Below are 19547 nucleotides of genomic sequence, written 5' to 3'. Positions count from 1 at the left end.
TTAGATTAAGCACGTGCTAGCAGCAGGCAGGAGAAATTTCTTCAAATTCTCATGATGCAGCTTTTAAGTTGAGGGTTATCGATCTGGGAGTACAGGAGGGAAATAGAACCGCTGCACGTAAGCTCCGCGTGAACGAAACCATGGTTCGGCTTTGAGGACGGAGGGCTGCATCCTTAATAAGTCAAGCAGATTTATTAGGACGCAGCCCTCTGCTGCGTCTTTATGGAAAACAGACAGCAGCGGAAATTACCAGCGGCTTATATATATGTGTATGTTTCCAGTTTGTTTGTTTTTTTTTCAAAAAATTTGTAGCTGCGGCTTACAGTATGGTGCGCTCTATAGTCTGAAAAATGCAGTAAATTGCAAGTCAATTTCTTTGACAAATAACAGGCAGCTTATGGTGATTTGATTTATACTTGAGAACATACAGTACACTGCTTAGCTAAAGAAAAGGAGAATACAGATTACTAAAATTAGATTGAGAACTGTTCAATTAATTATTAAAAACTGTAAGGAAAGTGGGGGATATCTTGCATCATCTTAAGGCTCGTCACAACTATTCTAAATAAGAAATATAAAAGGTCTCTTACCTCACAGAGTATCATCTTCTCCTGCCTGAGAATGTTTCTGATCTTCACAGCAAACTCCATAGCTGGCCGAGTCATCTGTAAATGCAGCTCTGATTTTCAATGTGCCATGTATCAGCTCCACCTGATATGTGGCGCATATCTTTAAGCATTTTGCTGAAATGTTTACAGACATATCCAGCAATGTCTAGTTCAACCCTTCCGTATGAAAATCACATGACAGCATTTTTCTTACCACTGTTTTTATTTGATCAAATATTTAACTTTTTTTGTTTTGTTTTTTTAACAGAAAGAATCTGATTATCCACCCACCAAGTTCTTCGTTATCTGCAACAGCTTCATCCTCTCCACTATATTCTGCTGCTCAGCAACCGATTCTAAAAGGAGGATACAATCGCTCAGTAAAGCCTGCGCGAGCTGCTCTTTGTCCGACTGGTCTGGGTTGAAGCCTTCCCTGTGAGGACGCAACCACACGTACATTTAGAAAATGTAAGCACACACTAATGGATCCATTATCACACAGACAACAAGCAAACTGCAGTACGGCTCCTTGTAAAAGCATTCCTACCCCTACAACTGTTTCACATTTTGTCAACCATGAATTTCATTGTGTTTTGTTCTTTAGATATTGTGATACATCAACAAAATGTAGTGCATAACAATGAAGTGAAAATCAGCTAGCTCCGAAGAAGCTAATGTTTCTCTTTTGTCACCCTCTAGATTTTTTAACTCAAGTTTTTCTGCCGTATTTTCCTGTGTCATAGTAAACGCCCTTTTTAAAATGAACAGGACTTTACTATAATTTCTTTAGCTACTTGCCATGCCTATTGGTTAAGGTAGATGGTCATGTCTTTTTCGATTTGCTGTGGCACCACTCTATTCACATGCTCAGATTATGGCGTTCAGTGAGAAATTCAGGAGCTGGATTACTGTTTTTCAAAATTGCTGGGGTTTTTTTAAAGCTTCTCCATAACTTTATCCCTGATCTGTATGGTGCTATGCTTGGTCTTCATTGATATTCTTCTGAAGCCTTGACAAAACAGATGTACTTAGATTAAAAATAAACAAACAGGTTGACTATAAAAATATATTGAAGTTTTGTGGTTAAATGTGGGAAAGTTCAAGAGGTTGTACTTTTGCAAGATACTGTACATATTGTATATGCTGTTATGAGCATGCATCTCTGCATCAGTGTCTTACCAATCTTTTTCTTCCATCCATTGGCAAAGATAATGCCTGATTTCAATCGGGAAGGTGTCTGGCGGATAGAGCGCGTTGATTCGCTCATCGTCCATGTTAGTCAGGACATAACTCATCTCCAACCACTGGGCCATAATTAGGCAGTTCTGGAAAACAGAATATAACAAAATTAAGTGTTATATGTTTAGTCACCTCTTAAATGTTAATCACATATAAGTATGTGATTAGATGGTTCACTTGGAATAAACAGTTAGTTTTAAGACATAGACTAAAAACTTCAGAAGTGATCAAATTGCTGCAAGGCAGCAATGCTACCTACAGCCGCTTATACACAGTAAGATACTAAACTGACTCCATTTCTCACTCCTCCCTTAAACAGTTTGTATAGGCCTCCTTGGAAGGTCTATGCTTAATTCTCAGACAAAGAAATCTATTTATACTACACTACCTCCATATAAAAAATATTTTCACCTTATGAACAGATCTGTTCACATTTTTTGTTCTTTTGTTTTGTGAGGGATCCACTGCAAGCCGCAAGCAGTAGGTAGAGTCAAAAAGGTATTTAATAAAAAAAAAGGTCCAGAAGTTACAGAAAAAAGTGAGACAAGTAACTCTGGGTGGATGTACAAGGGAAAAAATCACCAATAAATGGCTGAAACAAAAACAACAACAAATTAGCCTTAATTAGCCACATTTCTGAAAGTCATCTTTAGTTTCACCATACAGGGCGAATTACTGCCAGACCACTGGGCTCATGAAATCAAATCTAATCTTGAGCAGAATCTAACAACATGAAGTAAAAAACTATCAAATAGCACAACATCTTGCCCCGATCTAAATACATTTAAGAACAACTAAGAAACAAATTCACTATCATAAATCAGTCTTGAAAAGGATTGAAAAGACGTTTCTAAGGGTGTGAGAGCCATTATCCACCAGTGGAAAATCTACCAAAGACTGGCCTGTCCGCAAAAAATACCCCAAGAGCACAACAGTAACTCATCCAGGAGGCCAAAGAAGAACCCAGAACAACATCCAAAGCATTACAGCCTTCATTTGCCTAAATTAAGGTCAGAGTTCATCATTCAACAATAAATAACAGACCGGGGGAAATGGCCTCAGAAGAAAAAAAGCACAAAGATTCAATTCACATTTCCTAAAAAAAAACAAAATGTGTTGATGCGCACCAAAATGTTTGGGAAAATTAGCTGTGGACAGACAAAAGTGGAACATTTTTACAATTAAACTAGTTTAATGAGTATTTTGCTCATTTCTTTGGCTTTGAATTTGTATTTATTCCAAAGTATCATCTAAAAAACATGATGCTCATTCCAGTGCAGATGTGGTCACTGATATTGCCAATCTGTTGCTGGCAACATGTCAGTGCAGAACATCCTGTAAGCTTTACCAGCTTTGAACAAAGAGGGGTGAACTGGCCTGTGTCACCTCTTTGCTTAAAGGTGTCATATTAACAACCATTTATGATAACACAGGGTGAAGTCATGATTCATTCTCAAATCAGGATGATTAGTGACAATCAGGATGATTTGAGAATGAAATCATTCTGATAGGATTGTTAATAGTATTGCTATTGCTAATATCTTATTAACAATCCCTTTCTATTTTTAAGGTAAACATGCTCGATTCTGAATAATTATTAAAACTCCTATTCTTAAAATTCTAGGACTTAAGGATTGGCGTAAAGCCAACCCTGCTGTCAAGGCATCTGGCATGCAGCTTGTGTTGAGTCAGAGTAAATGAATAAGCACATTGTCATTCTTTTCAACTTAGAAAGTTGTGAAAATCTAAGTCTTCTATGAAGTATTACTCAGTTTGCATATTTCCGGTTAAGCTTAAGGAGGAACTCCTCACACATCAAGTGCCTTTACAAGCAACAACATCATAGAAATATGACTCTAGCATGCATTGATTTCAGCCACTGGCAAATAACTGCAATCTGACACCAGTAGATAGCATCCAGTGTAACAAATTACATTTGTTACATTTGTTACAAATTAGGAAATCACCTAATTTTTAAATTAACCTGTGGGTGATTTCAATGTCTCATGAAACCAAGAAACATAGCAGGTTTACGTACTGTATAGATATATAAGGGGAAACTACTACAATCACAAACTACTTTGTGCTGGTCTATGACTTAAAATCCCAATAAAACAAATTAGTGTCATGTATTAAAAAAAGTTGTACGTTTTCAGGAATGCTGTTGCTTTTACAAGGTTTTAAGCTTGGACTAACTTTATCCACTTCTATCAGTGTCAGTTTCAAATGTCATGGTGACGTGAGTTAGTGACTGTGAGAAACAAACAAGATCAATCCACTTCTGGCTATATGAAACAAGATTAGTTATTTTCGACCAAACAGTGCTTGATATTTTTACGTAAACTGGTGTCTAAAGTGCAAAGCATGTGTGACGTTATAATGTAAGCTGTCAATTGTTTGGTCGTTTAGAATTTGATTGAGTTATTGCACGTAAAAAAATGAAAATGACTGCTTTCTTTATCTTCAACTGCTCTAACCGTTTTCGATAAATCATTAACATGGTATTACCTTCTCATTAAAGACAATCAGACAACATTCTGGGTAACGTTCCACAACACAATGAAGGGTGATGACAGTATTTCCACCTACCATATAATATTATCCTGTTTGTTGCACAATTAACTACTTACAGAACTGCAGGATATCCTTAGGCGTGTAAGAATTTTTTCCACATACAATAGGAAAATATGGCTACCAACATACATCAAGTTAGTTCAATCACTAATGCAAATCTTTAACTTCATACGTTTCATCATAGGCTTTTCTGTGTTGAACTCAGAATGAAAATCATCCCAAGCTTCCCATCAATAATACCCTGTTTACTGCTCCACTGACAAGGAAACCCATTAGAGTTAGAGAGCGGAAGTTGGAGCTAATTTGCTGACTGCAGTTCGAGTTGTTGTGCAACAATAAGTCGGCCTGGCTGTGAATTGCTGAGTGCACCTGATCAACAGGGCAATGCCAGCCAAATAGTTCTCAGTTTTACTGCTTATTAATAACTGTCTCATAACGCATGTCAATTTACTGTTGAATAAAATCCACTAAAATTTCAAAAGCAGAAGAATTGTAAGGGGTGAAATATTTATTTGCATTGCTACAAAAGAACTCGATATGTAACCTCTTCTGTGTTAACAAGTACAACTTCAAAAATTACAGTTCCACAACATTTTAGTATAGTTCTCTGTGTGATACATACTTTTAAGGTAGGCCACTACCATACTGCACTTTCAATACAGCAACATAACATCAGGTTCAAAGTTAAGGCTGATCTCGAGGAGAGTAGAAATACCACAGGCTGGAATGTAGACCTTTTTCTTTGTCCTTGTGTTCTAACTGGACCAACTCTAAATCAAATCCTGGCACCGTTTTGTTTGTTTTTCACCAACTAAAATGCCTGATTGTTCTGTCACTGGGGTGGATAGGTCTGGCAGACAAACCGAGAGGATCAACCATATATCACTCAGCACCAACACTACTAAAACAATGTGTCCTCAATTTGAAGATGTCACATCAAAATAATCTAATATTCACTAAGCAAAGTGCCAAATAAAGAGAAAGGGGATCCAAATGGGGCAGGAAAGTAGAATAACCCACGAAATGTTCACAAAACAGGTTGCAAAGCTTTAAAGACGTGGAAGAGGTTTGAATTCTGTAAATATAATGAGAACAACTTCCTTCAGCAAAGCCCAATATTAGCATTAATACTTTGGTGGTCTGACCAAGTTATACTTATTTATAAACAATTCCTTATCAAAAATGACAAAAATCTTAGATTTCCTGATGAGCTTTATATCTTGCATAGGGTGAATGCCCTTCACCTGAACAAAACACACATCCTTTTGTTAAATTAGACTCTCCGCTCACAATGTATAGACTAACAGGTTAAAATGTATTGATTAAACCAAATCTCTGAGTATTTAACTAACATTTTGCTGATTATTGCACTTATGGCTAGAGAATGTAATCAAGATCAATAAATGATAGAGCTGGCAGAATATTCAAAATTCAATATATAGAATATAGACTTAACTCCGGTGCGGAATTGCACTTTGGGAACATTTTGGGAGATATACGCAGATGACAGGGTTTACCTGCTCAGCCTCTCGCAAGGTTTGTGGCATCAACTAACTTCCTCAGTCTTTGGTTACCTAGCAACAATCTGTTACCAAGTAACTTGCGCAGCAACTGCTTAAAAATAAACAACAGAGGAATGGAGTGAAAACTAAAAGAGGAAAAATCACGTCACTAGTTTGGCAGTATTTCAGATATTGACAACTAAAAACTAATCAGTAATTATTTAGCTATCGACAATTATTGATATTGACTGATATGAAACGCTTGTATTGTGATAAGTTTTTCAGCCATATTGTCCAACACTAGTTGCACTACAGCCACAATGTAAAACCTAAATTTTACAAATGTTTTTCTTTCTTTTTCCAAAATGAGGCTTAGCAACTCAGCTACTAAAAAATATAAATCTGATGTGGGCAACAAAAGCAGTCTTAGATCACCCAACTGGCCAAATATACTATTCCTATCCAGAGAGTGAATGCAAAATAAAACATTTTACTATATGTTGCATCCAAGCAAAACTGCGACAACAACTGCAATGTGGCGTATTGTCCAGCTCTAAAATATTTAAATGCACCACACTACTTGTGCAAAACAATCACTTTCTAAAACATGTTTCAAACATTTTGAATCAGGATCAATTAATTACCTCCTCCTTGTGTAGATCAGTTCCTCAGAGTCCTGCTAATGACCTAATTATTCTATTCAGGTGTGGTGCAACAGGGGCACATCTAAAAGTTGCAGGACAGTGGCACTTGAGGACTGGAGTTTGACACCCCTGTTCTAACAGAACTAAATCCAGCTATCCATCCATCCATCCATTTTCTTCCGCTCCAGACACCATTTATAGGTTCTGGGAGAGGCCACTGAAAAGTGTGGGGGGGAATTGTTTATGGGTTTTGTGGTGTTTCATTATGGTGTAAGGATAAAACATAAAATATTTATAAAAAGTAAGCGGAAATGTTTGTATTTAGTAAAAGGTATTTTATTTAAATAGGTGGAGATTGGTGAATTGAGATTCCCCTGTGTATTAAAGGTGGTTTGGTCTGTCACAGCTGGGACTATTTAAGGCTGCAGTTTCACCTGTGAAATGATTGTTGATGCTGTGTGTAAACCACTGCTGTTTCCACCTGACTCTGCCTCAGCTTTTTATCCTCACTGTAAAATCCAGCTGCAAAAGGCTGCCTTGTTACAGAGGCCCAGACTTCCCTCTCCACAGCCTCTTGCTCCAACTCCTCTGGGAGAATCCCGAGGCGATCCCAGGCCAGCCGAGAAACATAGTCCCTCCAGCGTGTCCTGGGTCTTCCCTGGGGCCTCCTCCCAGTGGGATGTGCCCGGAACACCTCACCAGGGAGGTGTCGAGGAGGCATCCTGACCAGATGCCCGAGCCACCTCAACTGGCTCCTCTCGATGTGAAGGAGCAGCGGCTCTACTCTGAGTCCCTCCCAGATGACCGAGCTTCTCACCCTATCTCTAAGGGAGAGCCTAGACACCCTACGGAGAAAACCCATTTCGGCCGCTTGTATCCGTGATCTCGTTCTTTCGGTCATGAACCAAAGCTCATGATTATAGATGAGAGTAGGGACATAGATTGACCAGTAAATCGAGAGCTCCACTTTTTGACTCAGGTCTCTCTTCACCATGACAGATTGATACAGCGCCCGCTTCACTGCAGACGCTGTGCCAATCCGCCTGTCTTGTGACAAATTATATGTTTCATGATGTCCTAACACAAACACGCTGGAATTTGACCATGCAAGATTCCACAAAACAATTGGCATTTATTGCACAACGCTGTGCAATGGGTGTTTGTTTTCAAGTGCTCAACAGGCAACTCTGAGCATTTTTGTAACTGAATGTTCAATGCTTAAAGTTTCAGGGTGCTTTTGACAATTACAAATTTGACATTTGTAATTTTAAATTTAAAACTGTAAAACATTCATAAACTATTTCATGGAAATCATTAAAACTAGTAACGCTGTCCTCCCAATTACTATATTATCATATTCACATCCTAAGTGTGTTGAGACATGAAGCTTGTCTTAATTTTCCAGGCAACTAGTTAACCTTATCATTATAGTTCTCATAAACAGAAGTAGACCTACTTTTACAATGTTTTTGCACTTAAAGGCATAGGATTCCACTTTCGAATGTGAATACGCTGATGAAATATTACAGCTTACAATGAAGATAAAATGACACATTGTTGTCATCAGAACTTCCAACGTCGTCTCATGAGATTCACAACTACCACCTCATGCAGGTTCAACACACAGTATTGAAATTTCCTCTCTTCAGATGCTTTTGACAAGGCTTCACTAAAGACAAGACCTTGTGACAAATTGATTTGTTTCGTGACATGCTGACACAAACACTTAAGTCACATTCCACAAGATAACTAACATTAATTACACATAGTTGTGCAAGCTCTTTACAACACTGAATGTTGTTTTCAAGCGTTGAACAGAGATGGCTAAAAACTGTGATCTTGCTTTGTAAGCTCGGCAGAGGACTGAAGTTTCTTAGCAGACCTATGAGTAAATAGACGGCACTTTGTGAGAGCAAGCATTTAGGCACTCCAGATGTTTGCCCCCGGAGATTCAAGGACTTATGAAAAATGCGGAAGTGACCCAAAGCAACACTGTGGGGTATGTTTTTAATGAGGAAATGACGTTATTTAATTTCCCTTTGGGCTCAATAAAGTATTTTCACAGAGGATTTTGATGGTTCACTGATTAAGGCTGTAGCGTAATACGGTAGGTGGAAAAAGTGAAGCATTTTAAATACTTTCCAGGTGCACCTTATTTCCCTCAAAGCCGGTGAGTTGTGAAAGCTTGCTGGTTACACTGAAAACACCAGTGCAGAGAACAGAAAAAAAGAAGGGTGGCATTTGAATTACTCATTTTGACAATAGATGAAAGTGACACTTGAGAAATAAAGATACAGTTTTAAGATATTTTTCCACGGAAAAAAAAAAATCCTGTCCTGTCTGTTGTTCTCAGTGTTGACAGATGTCTCCATGAGCGTCTGTGTCATTCAACAGACTCACAGCTGTTGCCTTAAAGAGAAAGTAACTCAGACGGCTTTCATAACTACCTGGCAGACAGACGTATACACCTCAGTACACCAGGTATATATATTTTCAAATGTATTGGGAATGAATGAGGTTCTTATGGAATTAACTGCTGAAAAAAACTAAATAGCAAAAGTACAATGCCAACTACAGCGTCATCTGTTGGACTTTGAACATCAGCATGAATTAGATTATGACTAACTAGCTGGAGGAGAATCTGGACATCTCAGCATTTTGACTGATAAGACTTTGAATTAAAGCAACAGCATTGCATAAAATTACTGATGTATTATAACGTTTTAAAATGTTAATCTACTCTGTACCAGTTTACTGTGCTCTGTTTAAGGAAATATTTTAAACTTGTATTTTGTCAAATTCAGGTAAAGCATATTGATGAATAAAAAACACATTTCACCTCATATGTCACGCTGACGTGCATAATGCCAAATTATCTCCATCATTCAGTTTGAACATCATTATGTGATATGGGATATCTGATATTGTTTTATTATTTTTCTATCTTATTTTATGTTTTATAGTCTTTATTGCACTTCTTGTTCCAATTATTGTTCTTGTTTGTTGGTTTTTAACTGCACAGCGACCTTGAGTGTCCTGAAAGTTGTTTTAAAATAAATGAATAAATATTTTATTATTATTATGTAAGAACGGGTCAACTCAGCCCATTTAAAAAAGCATGAATAAGCTAAAACAAACTAAAGTGTACATTTTGTGAGCTGTTCCTTCTCTTATTTATTGTTTTGTTTTTATATATATACTAAATAAAGTGTAAATCTGAACCAGCAGAATGTATTGCCAGAAACATGTGGCTTTCTCCACAAAGGTGTTAAACGTAGACAATGCAGCTTTGAATACATAAATTAAAAGGGTGAAACAAACATAAAAATGGCCTCTGTTGCTTTGCAGTATTGTTATTGTTGCTTTAAATATATCAAGAGTTGTCCATACTTGAACTAAAAATAGGTTGGTACATGAAAAGTGCTGCTCCTAAAACTGCCCAAACAGGTTTTTGCCTTTCAGAAAAGTTCTGCCAAGAAAAAATTGTTCACTATAGAATTTAAAAAAAAAAAAACACATCCTACACGGTGTTCAACAGCAACAATAATGTCAGTCATGTTTTTCTTCCTCCTCCTGGATTATACCTTAGGTCAAATATACATGCATTTATACAAGATGGACATGAATGTCACATTAGTTTGGGGCTTTAAGTAATTTATCAGATTGTATTGTTGTTGTTTTTTTCAGTATTCAGTTACATAAAGCTTCAGCTATTCCTGAAAACAAAAGTTGGGTGCTCAGGACATCATTTATTCTACAAATTGTACACAGTTTTTCTATATTTTGTTTTAGAAATAATTTTCACATTGAAATCCAGAGTTTTGTAAACATGAAAACCATTAGGTTGACTCTGTTTTGGGGACTGCTCTGGTAGAAGGATTCTTCATCAAATGAACTGTGTACATCCTCTTCATCAGACTATTATACAACGTCTTTAGTCAGAGGCTTCCTCAGAGCCACTGTAACTCCACTATGAAAGATCCTTCATAACCACAGCCATTAGAATCCTTTGCAATTCTTTGAAGAAACCTAAATAATGTAAGTTACAACATAATTTAATTTCCACTTGCAGTTAAATCATTTTTAACTAAATGAACAGTTTTGTAACAAATGGGTTGAGGCTGTTATTTAAACTGTCTCATGTCTCTGAAACAGGCGATTTAATAATAATTCATTGTGTGAGGCCTATGAACAAATGGATAAATATGAATAAAGACTGCTTGCTGCAACTTGTGATTATCAAACTGTAGAGGTTCAGGAGCGTGTTGAGGCAACACCTTACACACACTGATTCAGTGGGTAACACCATGGAAAAAGCTCAAATTGGCCGAGATATCGAGAATTTGAACTTCTTACACAAGTTTTCTTCATCCTTGGGGACTATTTCCAGATGCCTAAAGCTGCCATGTTTAAACAATCACAGGCAAGTATAAACAGCATGGCAATTTCAGACATCATATAATTCAGAAAGTAAAGTAGGTACCGTGTACCAGAGATGAATGTGGGACAAAGACATTTCTAAAATATATCCTGTGATCCAATTACAAAGTAAAAGTATTTGGTCATGATGATCAGTTTTACATATAAGAAAAAGAGAAGCTTGTAAGAACACCCTCTCAACTACAAAGTATGAGAAGCTCACAGCATGGTGTTGTGGGAGTGGATGAGGGTTTTGATACAGGAGGAACTGGTGCAAATCACAAAATAGCAAAATAACAACCTGTGGATATATTGACGCAACATCTCCAGACATAAGCCAGTAAGTTACAACTTGGTTGCAAATGGGTAGTAACCCTGAGTATATTACCAAACTAGTGGACTTTAGGAAAGAAAGTGAATGGATTGACCATCACAAAATGCATAGACCAATCTGAAAGGCCATGTGGCCAACAAACCTGATGGATTCAACCCTTGTTGTTCTCTCAACTGTTTGGCTCTTTATCTTTCTATACCTTTGCAGTTTTGGTCATCTGGCAACAGTAAACTTGATGCAGTTGACACCCTGGGTGGAGAGCCATATGACCCATTTAACAAACCACCACTTGCTACTGAATGTATGAAGCATAGCACAAGAACAGTTCATCCTCTCTCCTACATGCTGCTGCACAATCCTAGTCAGCTGGCTGAAAGTAGGCTGCTTTACATTCAGATGTACCTCACTTACAAGTATGAGAAACCGAGCTGTTTTATTGGACTAAACAACAAAGGTTGCATTAATCAGCACAATAAGCACGAAGTTCATGTTTTCATTCTACATTTCTATTCACACTTTCTGTTCATAAATATAAAATGAATGACCTAACAGGTAATTAGATCCATGTTACAAAGGGGTATTGTGTGATATTTTTATGCAGGGAGTCAATGTTGAACAATGAGAACATTGTACAACATGTACAATTTAGCTCAGAAGCTTTATTTATCATCTGAGATAAATAAAGCAAAAAAATAAAAAAAATACCATTTACATAGGCCTACATAGAGGCTTCTGTTAGATAGATATACGGGACTAAAAATGATAGCAGATAAAGGAAATGTCAACAAACTTCTTTGGTTGTAAAACCATCGCTTTAACGTGCTCTGCTGAACTAAAACATCAGCAGAGCCAGCAGTGATAATCCTACAGAAGAGGATTACCAAAAAAAAGGAATTCTGAGATTAAAGTCTGAATTCTGAGATTAAAGTCAGAATTCTGAGATTAAAGTCAGAATTCTGAGATTAAAGTCAAAATTCTGAGATTAAAGTCAGAAAGTCAGAATTCTGAGATTAAAGTCAGAAAGTCAGAATTCTGAGATTAAAGTCAAAATTCTGAGATTAAAGTCAGAAAGTCAGAATTCTGAGATTAAAGTCAGAATTCTGAGATTAAATTCAGAAAGTCGGAATTCTGACTTTAATCTCAGAATTCTTTTTTTTTTTTTTTTTTGGTGGCCCTAATCCTCTTCCGTATAATCCAGATCAGTCAATAAAGGGGTGGCTTTATTAGATTTTATTAGATTTGAAAGAGAAAACAAGAGACTTCCGTCTTCCTCTTTGCTGCAGTGCAGAGCAGGAACAGCTGTAGGGGGGAGCCCACCAGATTCTTCCAGGACTCTGAGGCATCTTAGTGGCTCAGTAAGAGCCGCTAATGCCCACCATCATGTTTACGTGGCTTTACAGCTTGACTTGGTTTTATTACGCAAACACTATATTTCATGTTTGGCAGACTAACAAGCTGGTGGCTGCCTTCGTTTCATAACTCCACATATTTAGAGCAGCTGCGCTCATAGTGAGCGGTTGTTTACTCGGGATTACAATAGACCTGCTATGGTAGGATATGAAGTGCATTAGCAGCGAATCTGGTAAATGTCAGTGTTAAGGTTACGTAAACATCGTTAATCTGTGGAGCAGCAGAATGGAGCAAGGCACGGGTGGAAGTGTAGCGTAACTTGAATTAGCCATAGCAACTTATTTGTGAAAAGACAATACTTGGTCATGTTTAAAGGGAGGGAAGTTGATTAGATGTGAAGGATATAAAGAGGTATTTCACGCTGACACTTTGTTTTTAAGGTCTTGTTGCAACAAGTAGTTGTTTTGTCACTACAACATGGCAGAGACGCAGTCAGCATCCCTCATTACGCTTAACACACATACATAACGAGCCCCCCGCAGCTGCGAGGCCCCGCGTTTTAACGCACAACTGCCACAGGTACAACACGTCCTCTCCGCATTTGAGCTTACCTTTCGTAAAGCTTGGGTGTAGAAACAGTTTTCGTCGTCGCCTTTTCCTTATCTCCTACACTCCGACCATACTCCTTTTCTAGTACTTCTGCATCAAGAACTCGCTTTAAGATCACACGCCGTTTCTTCTAAAAGCTGTAAAGGCGGGTTTCCTTCTTTCCTTATTTGTGACGTAGAGAAAGTTAACTTCGAGAACAGGGTAGAGAACTTTCAGCAGTGCAGAAAAGCAGCCGAGGTTCACTTCCCTGTTGCGCACAATGTGCCATTGAGCGGGGCTGCGTGCGTTATTTCCTGCCTTCACGTTCAAAGCAAGCCCTCACTTGAACGTCTTGTCATTACAAACATCCCGTCCGCCGTGAAGCAAAGTAACGAGTCCGTTAAGAGACACTTTGAGATCTTACAGCTCCTTGTTTATGGCGGTTTCCACCTGTCCCCTCTTTTATACAACAAACCTCACCTCTAATTTAACGAGTCCCTAAAAAAAGAAAGTAAACAGGACATGAAGCGCAGTAGGGACTAAATAAATGTTCCCGTTAAAACAGAAACTGTTTAAAGAGGGCTTGGTTGGTAGACTTCCACAGAACTGCTCGTAGGCGGAGTACTGTTGAGTCATTGTGCCGCTCGCCGTATAACTTCCAGTAAGGGAAATGATACCATATCTGCAGAGGACAGAGCCTGCGAGACGGATGTTTTTTTCCCAACTGTAGCCACTGAAGGTCCAAAACATTTGCTGCCTCAAAAGTGCAAAATACTATGTTACAAATACAAGTAGATCTCCTTTAAATAGGATGTAGTCAAAAAAAAAAATTTAATAAACAACAAAAAAACGTTGAATAGCTTGAAAAAGAAAAAAACTATCATAGATTTATTGCACACAGAGGAATATAGTTTAGCTATTAAAACAGCAAAAGAACCATGCAGTAACTTACTGTATACAAACAGCTTGGATTCTCTGTATCTCTACTCTTCTGTCAGACCTTGAGACCTTGATTCGCAAATATTTAGTATTATTATTATTATTATTATTATTATTATTGCCTTACAAATTTCTCATAAGAAATTATGAGATCAATTATGAAATCAAACTATCAGTGGGATTTGTTCCATAATCCTCTCAAGGCTTCGGTTCCTCCTGTTGCTTGTGCATCTTTTTCTACTACATTTCCTCCTTCCACACAACTTTCCATTACTGTGCTTCAACGCTATGTGAAAAGCTAACTTCCTTAGCAATGCTGTTGCTAACATCTGGTTGGTTTGCTTGCATAGTGAAGCCACATTACACCATTTATTTTAACTTGCCCAGGATGAGGATGACCAAAAAATGTATTAATGTTATGGCTAAAAAATCTAATATGAAGGGAATACATTGACACGATTATTATGTATAATTATTTCTTTATTCATGTCTACCTTTTTTAGAATGTTTCCTTTTTTCCCCGTGATTTCCTGAAGTAGCCACCAGGGGACACTGACGTGCTGCATTTGAACACAAGCCCTCCTGAAAAAGCGGAAGGAAAACTCCCCCCCCCCCCCTGAATCCATTAATGGATAAAATAACGAGATCAGCGAGAACTGAACTGAACCAAAACATGGACACACGGTACCGCCAACTTCTATTCCTCTTAATAAGAAATCAAACTATTTGTTAAAACTTACCAGGTAAAATAGGTCTTATCGGAAAATGAACAGCATATAATGAGACTGTCTGCAGCTGCTGTTTTAGAAAACCTCATAGAAGATATTCTTGCCAGCAGATGTACTTTTTCAGTGAAGAAAAGTTTATAGTTTAGCTTTTGTGTTTGGTTTAGGCCATTTAAGCACATACAGACTGCATATAAACAAACTATTTATTTGTCCGTCACGGGTAAAAAATCAACAAAGAAATTCTGATACATTTCTCTATGTTTGAAGCCTTTCTCATGTTCTTCAGCACAAACACCGACTGTTTTCCTCTTTGCTTTTCTTGAACTTCGACTGACATATTTGAAGTTGTTTTGAAGGCCAGATGAGGATTCCTCAGGGGCCACCTCAGGCCCTCAGCCTGCGTTTTGCCCTTGTATGGCTGAGCCTGCTGTGTTGACTGAGGTTTACAAACTGTGTGCATCAATGTAAATATTGTGCATCATAGTGCTGTTTTTTGTTGTTTTAAAATCAAATCATGATTCATTGAGGCTCCTTAGCACTTTCAAAATATTCACACTGCAAATCAGCAAACAGTAGTTTGACTAAACTAAAAAAAATATGAATCTTTTTTTGGCAGTCTGCATTTTAATCTTTTGGACTTTTTAAAATTTTATCCTTCCTGGACCCATCTTTACTTTGATTTGATGAATTATAGTAGTATTCACCGTGTGTTTGATATATGTTTGAACAACACATATGGTAATCTTCAGGTTACCTTGCATGCAATAAATTAGCCATTGCAGCCTGATTCAAGAAATAATTAACAGAAAGTTTTCATTTCTTTAGAGTGATTAAATTAGAAACATGACCAACGCATGTAAAGAATTGATCACTTGAATTATGTTGTCATAGTTGACACTTTATGCTTTTGTTCTCAATTATTATAAACAAACTGACACCTCTTGTATGCATTCTAAAAACACCAAAACAAATGTTTTTCTATCTTTACTATTTTTTAACAAATATCAATTTCTATAAATGTATTTAGCAACACGCAGTGGTGTGAGAAAACCAGGTTGCTTAACCTTGAATGTTTCAGAGAAACTTTACCAATAGACCAAGACTCTGGTAGTAAAATGGCATTTTGAGTAAATGCCGAAAAAATGTTCTGGCTTTTAATCCTTAATTTCACATCCTTTTTCTTTCTTTCTTTTTACTGTTCATTGCTGAGATGGAGAAAAATCAATTAACTAGAACCTGTGACAATGGAAATAGATTTTAAAGCGTAACTCCTCATGCGACGGCCTAAAGAAAGCCAGTGGTAGATGAAGAACAACATCTACCACTGGAAAGATTTACAAAGTAATTTATAAGGTTTTGAGAGTTCAGTAAGCCACAGCTTACTTTAAAATGACCACATTGACAACTCACCCAGAAAATGAGAGAAGAATCCACAACATCTACTGTGCTGCAGACCTCACTTAACTCTCTTAAGGTCAGTTTTCAAGATTCAACAATCAGAAAGAGAGGCTTGGTAATGTTGACCTGTATGGCAGAGACCTGAGAGTAGAGCAAATGATGACCAGGAAACAGAAAGGCCTGTGCTACATTTGCCAAACAAACACAAACTTTCAAACTTTTCACAGTCAAATATGGCGGTGGTAGTGTGATGGTCTGGGCTGCTTTGCTGCTGTTGTTTCTCTCAATACTTGGCATAAATCATATTCAAAAAAGGTTTATGTTTGTCTGACATTCAAATCAATCTGATGACCTGAAATTTTTCAGTGTGAGAAAAAGGCAAAAACAGAAGCAAATACTTTTTACACCAATGTGGTTCCTTAATGTTTTTGAGGAAACTACCAACATTCTTAAGGAGGCCAAGGTCTTAGATAAACTTGTATCAAAAATGGTAAGTTTGACGTAACAGCATTAAACCTGAAATCAGATCAGTTCTTTGAACTGCCTCGGTCAACATCTGTCTCTGCTGCAGCCGTCCCCTGAGAATACAGTTTTAATTGCTGTTAGACATTATCTGTTTATTCTCCCGTGTATCTGTTTACTATTTATTTATTTTGTGATCACATTTTAGTCATGTGGGAGAGGGGGGCGGCCCCAAGTCCTTCTGCAAGGACATTCCACCTGTCAGATCTAATTTCCTGAGAGTTTTGATGGAGCAGCGCAGAAACAATGCAGCTGCAGGGGATGGAGCTCTCAGTCTGAGACAGATTATGTTTACTATAGTTTCTTATTTTATGTTGATCATAAATGGGTTTATTATTCTGGAAGGAAACCAGAAGGGAATATGTAATTTTTAAACAATCCAGAGGAAAAACCTTATAAAGCCTTAATAGATATTTATCAATATTTGTCAGACTTATTTTTTATTGATAGATCTATTTAGGTGATTTATGAAGAATTTCAGCTATATGTTCACATCGTTGTCTTTGTTTCATTAAGGCAAACCTGTGCAGAAGTCCCACCATTTTCCGTGTGCTGCTATGTAAAGAGTCCTCCCTACATCTGGAACCAATACAGCTGTGCCTGCTATCTGCAGGACCAGGGGCTGGGAGGTTGCAGGCTGCGTTAGCGGAGGGTGAGGGGCCGGACTGGTTGCTACTTTGGCCCTGGGGGTCTGTGTGTCCCTGACTTCAAAATAGATTTGATTGCTAACAGCTGGCAGTCCTAACTCACCCGGTGTCAGAGCTCTCCTCTGATGTCAACCTTGTCAGCGTCAAGGCCCGCACAATGGAAGGCCAAAGGTAGAGAGGAGGACTGTGTCGCTGTGAAATGAGATTCAGACAGTGACTTTTTTTTTTTTTTACTTTGTGAAGGTTGTTGCCATAAATAACTTTCAGGTTTTTTGGTCACTGACAGAAACACTTCCTGCGTGTGTTCAATGTAAGCAGCAGATATTTAGGTTGAGTGCTTATTAACAGCTGTTTAAACTGAGCGGCATTTGACACAATCGAGAATATCTGCAACCAGGAGAGCAGCTATGGTACAAATTCACTCACAAGCAAGCAAATGACAACGTGTGTAAATAATGCTGAATTATACGGAAGTGTCCTTTGATATTCACCAAGGTAAAAGTGTGACTGGGCTGTGTCCTCCTATTCAGAGCCGCAGTCCGAGTAAATAGGACGGCAACTCATTAGCATCTTTTATTATCCAATTACAAACTCTGCTCGCCTAATTACCTCCAATCAGCAGGGAGAAGAAAATGATTGACTTCCTGGAGGACAGGACTCACTTTGGGACAAAAAAGGGACAAAGTGGGTTTTTTGTCATTTACTGGAAGTGAAACCAATTCAGATGCTTCTGTTACACTGTCAAAGTATAACAGACATTTTCATAAATATCTTAAGGAAATTGCAGTTTTTAAACCAATGTTAGACTTCAGCTGCCTCATCATTAAAATAACTCTGCAAAATGCTGGTGAAACAGTTAAATAGTTACATAATTTGCATTATGTACGTGAACATTCTACTAGTTTTGGGCCTTAATGGATCCGTTGGAAGCCTTTATTTTCAAACGTATTGAACAATTTTAAAAAACTAAAGTCTCTTCAGAAATTATTTCTTATTTTCAGAATTTTCTCTTATGCACACAAAATTGCTCATACTGGTTTAAAAATAAAAGATAGCAGAGAAACCAAACAAGCTTTTCCACCATGAGGAAGGTCCTTGTCCACGTCTTACTAGATATTTGACCATTCTTCTTGGAGGAATTGGTTGAGTTTATTTATATTTGCTGATTTCCTGCCACAGATCCAGCTAAAAATTTCAATAGTGCTACAGTAAGGGTAATACCAGGATCTTAAGGTTAATCTGCTTCATCCATGCAAAAGCCAACAGCGAACAGGACAGTGATCCCAAACACTGACTGCCCTGACCACACAGCTCTATGGGTTTACAGCCTGAGCTAAAAACTCACATTTGTGGCAGGAAACCAGCAAAATTAAACAAGCTCTGCTATAATTAAACCTAATTTAGTCAGTATGATGCCAAACCCTATTGATAGCTGGAAACAGCATGTGCACACTGTGCAAAGTCTAAAAGACACTTTTCTAAATATTATCAAACAGTATAGAAAAAATGTAAGATAAATGTGTCTGGAAACAAAAAAACACCTAACAGGCAACAATGCATTTAAGCTTCTTGACGCTGGATAAAATAGATCAAATCCACAATACGTTCAATTCTGTGCATCCATATTAAATACAAAATAAAGGCACTAGAAAAATGGTTATGGAAACAAACCTTTGGCATAAAAAAATACATGTTCATGTTATTAAATTTCACTCAAGTTCCATCTTGGAAAACTCAAATGAGTTATAAAAAGCCCCAAATTTATTTCATTTTTTTCCTCTGATGAATGTATATAAAACTGGCACTGGCATTTTTTATTTTCTTACTTGCATTTAATACCTGCAACTATAATTTGAAACATTTTTTCCTTGTCATCTGTCACGTTTTTGCCCAAACAAGGGTCTGCTGTTCAACCGATTCTGTAAATAGATGCAGGAAAAGATGGGACGAATTCTCAAACAGCTGCAAAAACCATTATCCTTCACTAGAGGATGAAGGGGAACTGCTGCACAAGGTTGTGATTATACCACAGCAATGCATCATTATTAGACAATT

General features: G+C 37.6%; 1 protein-coding gene across 2 annotated transcripts in view; it reads right to left on the bottom strand.

The window, feature by feature from the left end:
- The window catches only part of stat6 (signal transducer and activator of transcription 6, interleukin-4 induced), a 29932-nt gene extending 16084 nt beyond the window's left edge, over positions 1–13848 (bottom strand). For both annotated transcript variants that reach the window (XM_028017423.1, XM_028017433.1), the window contains exons 1-4: positions 13282–13848; positions 1788–1933; positions 900–1041; positions 591–665 (exon numbers count right to left, since the gene is read on the bottom strand). In XM_028017423.1, coding sequence (XP_027873224.1) covers positions 591–665; positions 900–1041; positions 1788–1921 — 351 coding nt within the window. In that variant the 5' untranslated portion in view covers positions 1922–1933; positions 13282–13848. The remainder of the gene's footprint in view (positions 1–590; positions 666–899; positions 1042–1787; positions 1934–13281) is intronic.
- Positions 13849–19547: the final 5699 nt, after the last annotated feature.

Source organism: Xiphophorus couchianus, chromosome 1 (assembly GCF_001444195.1).
Source record: "Xiphophorus couchianus chromosome 1, X_couchianus-1.0, whole genome shotgun sequence".
Taxonomy (NCBI): Eukaryota; Metazoa; Chordata; class Actinopteri; order Cyprinodontiformes; family Poeciliidae; genus Xiphophorus; species Xiphophorus couchianus.
The sequence above is the reverse complement of the archived record's forward strand: the minus strand, read 5'-3'. Positions and strand labels throughout refer to the sequence as shown.